General features: G+C 36.4%; 2 protein-coding genes across 3 annotated transcripts in view; one reads left to right on the top strand and one right to left on the bottom strand.

Annotated features, from left to right (window-relative positions):
• Positions 1 to 12,515, top strand: part of LOC136850838 (uncharacterized) — a 315,712-nt gene that overhangs the window by 24,156 nt on the left and 279,041 nt on the right. The window lies entirely within an intron of this gene.
• The window catches only part of RhoGAP102A (Rho GTPase activating protein at 102A), a 102,224-nt gene that overhangs the window by 5,604 nt on the left and 84,105 nt on the right, over positions 1 to 12,515 (bottom strand). The window contains 5 exon segments of the mRNA XM_067124858.1: positions 4,916 to 4,990; positions 9,839 to 9,939; positions 10,612 to 10,802; positions 11,291 to 11,434; positions 12,085 to 12,235. Of these exon segments, the coding sequence (XP_066980959.1) occupies positions 4,916 to 4,990; positions 9,839 to 9,939; positions 10,612 to 10,802; positions 11,291 to 11,434; positions 12,085 to 12,235 (662 nt within the window).

Here is a 12,515-nt window from a genome sequence, read left to right as displayed (position 1 = left end):
CGTGTCCAAGTCCCCCCCCCCCTGGATCCGCTAGTGCTTGTGTATACATATGAAACGGCTATATTGTGGATGTTTTCTGCACACTGGCCTCATACTGGATTCATCTGTTCAAGCATGAATATGGCAGTGGCCACCGCCCTCTTTGCTTTGGAAACATTCTTGTTAAGGGAAACATGTACCCCTTATCCTTACTATGTAGGCATTTTTTTATACTTTTAATTTGAGAATACCCCTCATTTACCCGCTTTCTTTCATAATCTTGTTGCTGGTCTGTTTTCCATATTTCCATAATTTTTAAGATTTTTTCGCCAAAATTCATTACCCTGAGTTTTCATATTTTACTTGATTTCTGATTTTGCAGTTTTTAGATACAATTTTGCATCGAAAATTCTATGTTTAGCAAGTTTCTCAAAACTTCATTCAGTGGTATTCATGCAACCTGATTCATAAATGCTAAAATCGTAAAAAGCCATTTTAACAGCAATTCTTTTCAATTTTCCTTGACACCGCCAAAGTGCGTCAGAATTTATGACAGACAAGCACAAGACAACACACAAACTACCGTACTAAAGCTAACTACCGATGGGAAACTTCTTTGATAGAAACGTAAGGGAAAGTTAATTCTGCTAGTGAAGTTATTATTGGAAGGACAAGAGAACTCGATGTGAAACGGTGTTTTCGTGAAGAATTAACGCAGGAAATATTTGAGTGGAGGAATTTCACAGAGGCGATTGTTACTCGTTCTCCCCGCCTCTCCTCTAAGCCTTGTAACTGTTTCTTGCATCATATCTGTAAACTAAGGCTTTTACTTAGAAGTAAGCTGAATTGCCTTGAAAAGCAGATAGAGTAGCCTATATTATATTTTTAGAATTTTGCTTTCATAATTTTATAATAATAAAATGCAGATTAAGAAAGTTACTAAAGCTGATTTTCTTCTAATGTCTTGTAATGGACAAACAACCGTTACCAGCGAGTTTCATAGCATCCATTATATTTTGAACCAACATTAGACTAAAGATTAGATAAAGAAGCAGATGAAACAGAGGTTTAAAAAGATGTCAAAAATGTCAAGTGAAATCATTCTCGCGCTTGTCAGATTGGAGATGCAAACCTGGTAACCACCCAGTTGAGTGTAAAGCCAATATTGATAACAAAGCCCGTTTAAAATCTGCCAATAAAGCTGTTTGTTTTCCTGTTTTGAGAACAAGCAAAAGCACTTTTTTCTTTGAGAACTAAGCCATCAAAGCCACGCAAATGGAACGCACCTCGATTAGCACATTCAAAGAGGCCCCTCATCCGTATACTTCGGCGTCGACAACCATTGCTGTATAACGCCAGTCTACAGAACCCAACCAGTCAATCAATCACTTAATCCCCCTTTTACGTTAGGTAGCCATATCCGGCCAAGTCTTCACCATGAAAGTAACAAACATCCCATGATCTTGTTTCGTGTGAAAAGGTCATGCTAGGTTTCTCATCAACGGGTTCTCTTAGAAGACATTCTCCTGAAATATATAAACAGACTTTGTCAATGGGCTTTCGCCCAACTGGGTTCATGTCAAATGGGCTCCTTCTTCACGAGCAAGGGACATTCTAGATGATGATGATGTTTCAGATTCTCATGAAAAATGAAAAACAAAAGAATGCCAAAGTATTTCTTGATGATGAAGGAAGTTGAGAAGATTTGTATGTTTCTTCATGTCCTTTGAAAGGATAGTTTAATGAGGGGTGCCGACTGAATTTGAGGATATTTGATAAAACATCGTTAATTCACCCCTCCAGTTGATTATTTATTTTCGATGGGTGTCGTTGGAGATTTGGAAAATTTGTTGCCATGGAAACATCTCGCTCATTATCTATTACTGCTTCAGTTTAGATATGTAATATCCAGAATTGTTAGAGAATGAAATTGTTATTTATTAGAGGGATTTTTGTTAATTATCAGATGTTTCTTACATTGCATATGATTGAGATAAACTATCTAGTCAGAGGTTTCATCATTGTTTGATTGCGAAATATAATTGTTATTCATTATGTGATTACTGTTGTCATGGAACTGGTTGAAGGGGTAGGGTGAACTTCCAGGTCGTTCTTTTATTAACATAACATATAAATATATATATATATATATATATATATATATATATATATATATATATATATATATATATATATATATATATAATTATTCACATGAAAATACAAATATAAAACCAGAAAAAACAATTGTAAGTAAAAAAAAAAGTAATAAGCAAAAGAAAGTATTCTGAAGAGCAGCCTTAGTCAAGGCAATTCAGACCCACGGCCAAAGCCCAGAGACTGGAACAGTGCAAGGGGGAATATTAAGTAACTGTAATCATGTGGCATAAAACAGTTAGATATCATACCTGGGATGATCCAGCTATTACAAGCAGCAACACACACATTCTGATTTAGCAAATCCTAATTTAAAGAAGCAGCGTATCACATCATACTTGATCTTTCTTGGGCACTTCTTAAGAAGAGGCAGGTTAGATGATCCTTGTAGTCAAATGGCACCTACATAGCCCTAGCCTGATGAAAGCGAGAAATAGGATACAGTTGGGTATGGAGAAGGTGGATCTTTACCACTGAGTGAACAGTACATCTGTTTTATTAAGGATGAAAGGTTACAGTTCAAGAAAGCAGGAGTGGAAAGCGAGTTGCAAACTTGAGAACAGAAGAAAAGAGGCATTTTTCTGAACCTTGCAATCTGAGGATTACTGATCTCCACAGAGTGAAAAATAGCATGAGTGGCCTGAGAAGTTTTGTGGGTCTGTCTGTTTGGCAGAATAACTCTTCCCTTGAGCTCGACAAAGTGTGTCTAAAGGAGTGCCAAATGAGTAGAGACAGATGATGTGCTGCAGGGAGAAATAGGGGTAAGAGATTAAGCACCCCATATATGAGAGCAGTACTGTGAAGCTTTAAAAACTTGGATGAAGGTGCAACAGATTCAATTTTCATTGAAGGTAGACAACGCAGTATGATTTATATCCTCTTCAAAACAAGTTTGAAGTAACTTTAACCTTGAAATAGTTTACGGAAATCTGGCTCGCTTATATTTTTCATGGAAATTAATAATTGATTTGGATGAAAAGGTCACAGAGTAGTAAGTGCAATTGTGCTTTGGAGCCAGTGAATTTTACTGTTACAAAATCTTCATTAAGATGAACTCATAAGATCAGAGTTAACTGGTGATGGAAGAGCAGTAGAAAACATCTTGTAGATGAAAGAATTATGGAGTTTTGGAACTTGGACAAAAATATGAGGAAGAGAAGAGGCAGACTGCGAAAGATAAAGAAGGGCCAAGGAGTAGGTGAAATAATATAACTTAAATAACACCATATGGAATAAGGAAAGGGGCAGGTGTTACACCACCAACAGAGAGTGAAGAGGAGTTACATATGAAGTGAAAAATGCTAAAACGGGAGTAAATTCTTAAGTAAGAAATTTGGCTAAGGAACTGTACGCCAAACATTCCAAGTCTTTAAAGGTATCGAGAACAGTGACAAAAGGGTCAGCAAGATAGCAAAGTACGTGGATAGATCTTGTCTTAAGAAAGTAATACCTGAAGTCCAAAAAGAGTTGAATTCAAGTTGTTTAAGATTAAGAATATTCTGGTAGAAGTTAAGCAGTATGATGACAGTGCAGAGGAGAAGAAGCACTTGAACCATGAGTAAAGGAGAGAACATTATTTAGGTTTAAGACTCACAAGCATTAAGCTCCACAAGTTAGAGTTTCACGTATAAAAGAAGCAAGCAGAAAGCCTTGTAGCCCTCTGGGAAGTAATTGTTTCTCAGGAAGTAATAAGTGGGGGAGGTGCAAAGGTTAAAGTTGAAAAATGATTCAGTTATCTGAAGACCCAGGTCGGGAAGGAGTGTTGTAGTAGTTAGAAAGATCTAGGGTACGGAAAAGTGCAAGAATAATGGATATATGTGCATAACCATCAGGATTGCGCATTGGAGAATAAAAAAAACTGTTCCACCCCATTGGTACCTGTATATGTGGGAGCCTCAATTCCTTCCAAACTAGTATGAGAAGAATGGGGCTGTGAAGTTTTGACGGAGAATTTCAGCATGTGGGTGTTATGTTAGCAGACTTATGGCATAAAGTAAGGTAGTCCAAAAAACTTGGTCAGTGGAATTAGATGAACAATTTCAAAAAAGAGGGAATAAGTAAAGTTAGAAGTGTGTGAAGAGAAATTTTTACCAAAATTGTCCTGTGAAGAGGAGAACGAAGATCCACAAGTCTGTTAGAGGTGTTTTGATGTTACAAACACAGACCCCACCTTGGAAAGAAAAGTGTGGGTATTGGTTAAAGTGAATGATTTGACACAGATCAGAGGCACCATGAGTAGATGACTGGATTTTTGAGAGGATGAGGAGATTTGGGGAGCTGATGCCAATTGATGAAAGCCTTGGATAGAAACATACCATCTGCAGGCACATCAAACCAAACTGAGAGGGGAATTGCACTGTCAGCGAAATGTTGTCAAATGTATGAGGAAATAATGCCATACTTTTCTGTGTAGGTAGTAGGCAGAGGAAAAGGATCATGGTCAGCCTTGAAGGGGTCCTATGTCTGTTTCTCTCATGGTAGCTTTTGAATTACAGGGTGCTTTTGCCATTGGCTAGCCTACTATGAAGTACCATTTCCTATAGAGAACTATCCCTCTCAAATTCATATTTTATGGTTTCCATGTTTCTAGGGCGTTCCTGATCACAGATGTGTCATACTTGGTAATATGGCAAGAATTCACCTGTGTGTAGAATGACCACTTCAGTTTTTTTTTTTTTTTTATCTTGTTGGTGTTGTAAAGCGATGATGGTCGACGATTTTCAAGAATTGGAATGAGACGAAGGTGTGGGTTTTAGCAAAAGCACTAAGAGCTACTTACACGTTAGAGGGACAGCTCTGAGGCCGGTGAGGTGCCAATAAGCTTGCTAACAGCTCCTGTAGGTGCTGACCTCGACTTCAGGGAATTAAGCAAAGCAAAGAAAAAAAAAGCTGGTTAGTTCTATGGCGAGACGACTAAGTGTAAGACTATTGAAGGCGAAACGAAAAATAAAGGAGCAATGCTATATCAAGTTACACAGAGCTAATAGTCAAGGGGAAGATAATTAAACAGATTAATTTTCTAGCAAAGATGGAATAGCATTCATAAGGCTGAACCTTATTTACAAGACAACTAGCCATATGAATAATCAGGTAAAAAAGAGGCCTCTCAAAGATGAATCATCTTTGCCATTAGAGTGAAATTAGAGTGAAATTCAAGTGTTATAAGTGCAACTAAATAACAACTAACTTGAACAGAATCACTAAAAAATGGATCGGGGATAGACTCAAAGTTTCATGCCGCATAGAAATGAAATAAATAATTTTTTTCACATTTTGAACAGCACCAAAGAAATATTAAGATTTAAGATTTCAGTCAATGACTTAATCTACAGAAATATTTAGCCAAAGGAATTAAAATCCTCTACAAGTTAGGTTTTAACATAGATGCAGCAGTGAGCATTTTATGGCAGAAGAGTTAAGCAAAAGAAATTCTACGTTAGGTCAATTAGTTTCATTAGCACATGAGCTACATTAGTCACATATTATTCAACTAAGGAATGCTTTCCTAAATACAAACCAGATTGTACAATTTTACGTAAATGGTTTGTTTTCAGCGAGAATAGAAGGATACTTTTCACTGAAGTATTCGACATGATTAAACATCAACAGTTCATTGGCTGAACAAACCATTTTCTTAAGAGGACTGCTGCATATCAAGAGTAATATCTTCTGAAAGAATTTACTTGTTAGGTACAAAGTTTTGCCTTGGTAGATTATTTATACACGGCCTCTCTCTCTCTCTCTCTCTCTCTCTCTCTCTCTCTCTCTCTCTCTCTCTCTCTCTCTCTCTCTCTCTCTTCGTCATCCACTGTCATTCGAGTGGCGCTTTTATCTAGCCTGCTGTCCATTGTTGATTTTGAATAAGTGGTTAAGTATAGAAAGAAGACCATAAAAATTACTAGAAATTTATACTGTCCATGATGGGAAAAGGAACAGTTATTTTATCTGTGTACTAATGCCTCTTCCGATTTGCCGATCGAGGGTTTAGGTAGGACAGTTGAATTTATTCAGCAAATTATATCCAAGTAGATTTGCGATGCAATACTTTAAATGAATACATTACAAAAGGTCTTGAAATGATCCGTCTGTTGAAAACGTGACGGAAATGCGACCAGTAACGAACAGGATCGTTTTTCTGCATAGATTATCAACAAGTTATTTATAGGATTCTATAAAGGAAAAACTTAGACGATATTGATTAAAATTCTGAAAACCCTGGAACAGAAAAGATGTATTTCATAGAAAATTTTGTCCGGGTTATGAATTGGCTTTTCATATTATTGATTAAAAAAGATTTTTCGTTTTTTTTTTTTTTTTTTTTTTATATTTGGTGTTTTCACAAGGATGAACGATCAGGAGAAAAGACAGCTGGGAACGACGCTGTCTGTTATGAAATAAATCTGTTGTTAACGACACATTTTTTTCCTTGACAGCTCAGTCATAGGACTAGACTGAGATGATATCATGCGGTATAAATCTCACCGCATTGTCAGTGGCGATTGTACTGGGTACACTTGAGCAATCGCTAAACATTTGTCACAGTGGATATACAGTGAGGCGGCCAAGTTGTCTAGAAGAGGAGAGAGAGAGAGAGAGAGAGAGAGAGAGAGAGAGAGAGAGAAAAAAGTTTAGTATACTAGTACTCAGTAAATGACACAGCACAGAGAGAGAGAGAGAGAGAGAGAGAGAGAGAGAGAGAGAGAGAGAGAGAGAGAAATGCAAAGGTTTAGGAAACTACTAGTACTCAATAAATGACACAGCAGAGAGAGAGAGAGAGAAATGCAAAGATTTTGGATACACTTAATAAATGACACAGGACAGAGAGAGAGAGAGAGAGAGAGAGAGAGAGAGAGAGAGAGAGAGAGAGAGAGAGAGAGAGAGAGAAATGCAAAGATTTAGGAAACTAGTACTCAATAAATGACACATCACACACACAGAGAGAGAGAGAGAGAGAGAGAGAGAGAGAGAGAGAGAGAGAGAGAGAGAGAGAGAGGCCACTTTATGCCCAGAAAAGTGACATGTCTCCAGGAACGGAACGCTGCAAAGTCTAAATTTGCCAGCATTATTGGCTGTTGATGGGTGAGCTAGTAGGTAATTTATCCTTGTGCAGAAACACCGTCTGAATCTCAGTTAGGTTTAGTTTTCATTCAGAAATTTAGGTGATGTCTGCTGACAGATGATCACGTATCGAAAAGTAGAATGCCGTAGATATAACATTTAATAAAATGTTCATGCTAAGGCAAATTACTGTAGATAGTAGGTAGTCCTTTCCAGTCAACACTTCGATATTTTAATTTTGTTTATTTAATTTGTTTTTGTAAAATTCTTCTCAAAACAGTTTCAACGTGCAAGTTTTTGGTAAAATATTCTTTTTATGATTTTAATCGTATAACATGGTAATTTTTCCGTCTGTTCATATAATGCTATAGTGAGTGTCAGAAATAACCTTGGGTTGACCTACATATAACTAAATGTACCGATTAAATGATATAACATGATACTGTTAGTTAAATGTATGCTTCTCATATACATTTCTTTTAATGAGAAGCAAAGTTAAATTCGCCAATAAACAGTTTTGGTGAATGTAAAGAAATTCAGTGAAAGAAATACAGCATTTTACCCGTGTTGTATAACCCACTAAAACTACTGTACTGAATCTTACAATACAAAAGGTAGAAGAATCTTTGAAACTTACGCAAATGCCAGTGCTCCTGTAGATGGTTCAGAACAAAAAAAAAATAAGTAACAAAATAAAATGAAGGGAATTGTAATAATGCTGACACGACTGGCCAAAGACAGATGACGAACGGATAGGAAGGTATTTTTTTCGGGCTTTAATTTCGCAGTCATCCATCGGAAATAACCAAATAACTGATTAGACAAGAAAGACGAGCGATCGAAGGCATAAAACATCACAACGGTCATTTTGAAATAGTGGCAGTATCGTGGTCTTGTAGAGGGCAAACTAAGTTCTGGTTTCCATTAAGTGAACTTTTTCTCGCGCGAGAAATATTTCAATAATTACCCTCATCCTTATTCTTATATAAAAAAAGAATATTTGTAATTACTAGTTCCCATATGCAGGGAGGATATCGCTAATTTTCCTGATCCTTACTCAAGGATATCATTAATTTTCCTCATCCTTACTCAAGGATATTTTCCTCATCCTTAGGCAGGAATAGCAGTGGTTATCCTCACACAGTAATATTTGTCATTTTCCGTAGCCTAATTCGAACACTAAGCTCAGTAGAATAAGTATCCAGTGGATGATATCCTGCCTTATACTAAAATACTTAAAACTACTTTAATATGATTTAAACAGCATCATACAAAGATTGTTGATTATTTGCGCAGACAAAAATGTATCAGTATACACCCCACATTCTCACAGGCACTTGAATGTGAACAATAAACAACGCTGGACGAAACAAGTACAGTACTCGTGAGGTAAACAAGATTGGTTTTTCTCGATATAGAGGCTGCTGATAGTTACCAACCACATAAACTAAAACAGCACGTCAGCTAACATGAGAATAATCTCAGTTGACGGAAAACAAAGGACCAAAATGAAGGTTGCAATAAAAGAAGAGGGAAAACTGAAAAATCATAAAAATCGGTGTCGTTTCATTTTGAAGAGCCGGATGCGCAAAGGTATTTTTGCCGGGCGTCTTCTGCGGCGTCAGAAGATGGAGAGAAAGGAAAAACGACAATTAGGGTTTTTGGAGATTATCTCATTTCAGCAGTAAATCCGCAACGCATGTAGTGAGGGCCCTATTCTTGGAATAACTTACAGTAAGCATAATTTCCCTAACAGTTTATCCAGAACATAACTTTATATCAGTTTGATATAACAGTGGTTGTTTGATGAAACTGATGTGACAGCCACTCTACCCCGAAATACGACTTCTTCAGTCATGAATCCTTATAAATTATAAATGATGTAGTTGGTATGATCCTCCATTTAAGATTTTTGAAAAACGTTATCCCTTCCCTTACTTTGTTCATTTTGGTGTTTTGTGGTCACGTAGTATAGAACGATTTTTTATTATTTGTTCTTTTCCATTTATTACTTCAACTTATCATCTCTGATAATAGTTAGGTGGTCCACTGATAGTAAGTTATGCAAAACGCTTAAGGTTTGAACAAAATTTGTGCGTTTTACAATATCGTTTTACTTCCGAGTCCATTTTGCATGATTTGTTTTGACGTCTGCTTTCCTGGAATTTTATTCTGTTCCATGGTAGGTTCGTGGAGTAAAATGTTTCCATAAGGTACATGACATTGCGAGCAATGAAGACCAAAGAAAGCTTTTTAAGCTTCAGCCTCTTAAAAGATGAAGAAATGTAAGAGAAAATCTGTTATTAAGGTATCTTAGTAGTGATTACAGAAGCTCTTTAAATAGAGGTCAAAATGTAGCAGTGATTACAGAAGCTCTTTAAACAGAGGCCAAAATGTAGCAGTGATTACAGAAGCTCTTTAAATAGAGGCCAAAATATAGCTGTGATTACAGAAGCTCTTTAAATAGAGGTCAAAATGTTGGTGTAAAGTTGCGGTAAAAAAAAAAAGTAATTTAAAAACACTTGTGTAGTAAGCTTCCATAAAGCGGCTTATGAGTTTTTTTTTTTAAGCGGTAGAGAAATAACGATCAAATTCATCATTCATAAACATTTGAGACGCTGACGAGAACACGCAAACGACTTACTCGTCAGGTCCGGTGCAACGGCGCCTCAGAAGGACGTCCAGGGCCTCTGGATGGGTGTCCATGATGTGCTGGTACATCTCGTCCAGTAAGTCGCTCGAGACCTGGAAGACAGACGTAGAATAAGACTCTTCTGGGTTGTTAGGCTTTCATCTCGTCTGACATAATCTAAGAGCAATCTTTGGGACATATTGATGCCAATGTTAATTTTTCCTCTTTTTCCTTATCTATGACTAAGGACTTATCACTCATTTGCCAGAAGTGACACAACTCAAAAAATGTGTTTTTTTGAGTTACTGATACCAGCAGATAACCCGTTCTTTGTTCAATATTGTGGTAAAATCGTCTTATTTGTATTTCTAATACTAATTGCTAGAGGGCATGACATGTCACTAATTACACTATAGAGAATATGGAGAGTTTTAAACTTTAAATTGCTCCTCCTGAAAAATAGCAATTATTGAGTTATGTCACTCTTCTGGCAAATAAGTGATTTATTACATCCGGCGCCAGTGGCCAGATTACATAACTTCGTAAATTTTCACAAGAATAAAAATCACAATTTATGATAAACTTCATCAGTGGCCATGATGTTAAGATGTGAGAGTATATTCTATGAGCCTGGACGTTTTGCTTTTAAAGATAATATCATGAACTGATTGTTTGATGTATGACTACGAAAACTGGCGTCACAAAATTATCGTGAAGTGAATGCAGAGAGACAGAGAGAGAGAGAGAGAGAGAGAGAGAGAGAGAGAGAGAGATGGCCTCCGTACATCAAACAGCTCTTTGCTGTGGTCGATCATGGTCCTGACCACGTTGATGACGTCTATCCTCTCTTCGGCGTGGACCGCCATCTCCGTCGTGGACATGGTCTCTGTACCCGGCTTGACCATGTGCAGGATGTTGGGAGCGAACAAAGTAGCCAGGTTACTGCTGTCCATCTTGTTCCCTTGTAAAGTTTCACCTGCGGAATGAGTCAGATTTTGGAAACGTTTCTTTTGCGTGGGAAGGTTCAAGATGGGTCAGTTAGGGGGAACAGGAAATGAACCTGTTTTAAGACTTTTAAAACCATGATTTTCTTTTTTCAGATTTACTTGATTTTAAGATTTGAGACTGTTTCTAAAATGATTCCAACAGGTTAGAGTTCCACGTTTAAAGAAGCTATATATTTTATAAGAGGAGAAAACTGAAGAGTAAATGAATGCCTTTCTAGGAATGACTTTAAGATCTGAGATTGTTTCTAAAATGATTCCAACAGGTTGGAGTTCAAGGCCTAAAGAAGCTATATATGTTACAAAAGGAAAACTGAAAAGTAAATGACTGCCTTTCTAGGAATTGAAGGAACCTATAAAATAAAAATTAACACATGAAAAACAACATCTCTGCTTATACAGCACTACGACCTCAGCCCCAGAACACAACGATGGGGTTGGGGCTGAGACGGCTACTAACCCGTTTGCGTGTGTTGGTCAATTGAATTTTCCGCTACCGCCGTCAGAAAATTAAGGAGTGAGTGGAGTGTGTCGCGGTTGGCTGTTGGCATAAGTTGGATGAGGTGTTGCAATGCTTCAAACTGCAGTTTCCGATTCCGTATCTCTGAAAAGGGGGAATCAGTGTAGTGACACCTACTAGACTGGAGGTCAGAGATATTAATGCTGTCTACTGGAAAAATTAAATAAACTTAGTGGCCTCAAACGAAATTATGATTATTGATAAGGATTTCCGTAAGAAAGTTTAAAACAGAACCAAATACCAGTGATGTTATAGATATGCAAACAACGGGAAAACTGTTTAGCCAAGGATATTACTTATTTTCATGAGTTCGGGAAGGAAAAATGAAACAAACTTAGTGGCCTCAAGAGGAAATTATGATTATTGATAAGGATTTCTGTGTGAAAGTTTAAAACAGAACCAAAAACCAGTAATGTTATAGATATACAAACAACGAGAAACTATTTATCCAAGGATATTACTTATTTTCATGAGTTCGGGAAGGATTTGTACAACCAAATGGAGCAACACCTCAAGAAGATATTGATTTCAGGAGACAAGGAAGCAGACTTGGTTCTTACTTTGTGTCTTTATTAAAAACAAACTTGGTTGTTACTTTGTGTCTTTATTAAAAACAAACTTGGTTCTTACTTTGTGTCTTTATTAAAAACAAACTTGGTTCTTAATTTGTGTCTTTATTAAAAACAAACTTGGTTCTTACTTTGTGTCTTTATTAAAACAAACTTGGTTCTTACTTTGTGTCTTTATTAAAGGTTCGTAGAGCTCCCTGGTCAACAGCGGCTCTGGCAGGTCCCTGAAGAATTCCTTAAGGAGTGTGGCTACGTCATGGGGGCAATGGTCCTCATTCAGATTAACCTCCCGCCCACTATCAAACTCCTCTCGTAACTGATTCAGTATAATACAACAGTTAACAGGTGCAATATATATATATATATATATATATATATATATATATATATATATATATATATATATATATATATATATATATATATATATATATATATATATATATTATATATATATATATATATATATATATACATATACATATTATATATATATTATATATATATATATATATATATATATATATATATATATATATATATATATATATATATATATATATTGCAAAAAGTGCATTTTAAATTAACGTTTACAA

Source organism: Macrobrachium rosenbergii, chromosome 22 (genome assembly GCF_040412425.1).
Source record: "Macrobrachium rosenbergii isolate ZJJX-2024 chromosome 22, ASM4041242v1, whole genome shotgun sequence".
Lineage (NCBI taxonomy): Eukaryota > Metazoa > Arthropoda > Malacostraca > Decapoda > Palaemonidae > Macrobrachium > Macrobrachium rosenbergii.
The sequence above is the reverse complement of the archived record's forward strand: the minus strand, read 5'-3'. Positions and strand labels throughout refer to the sequence as shown.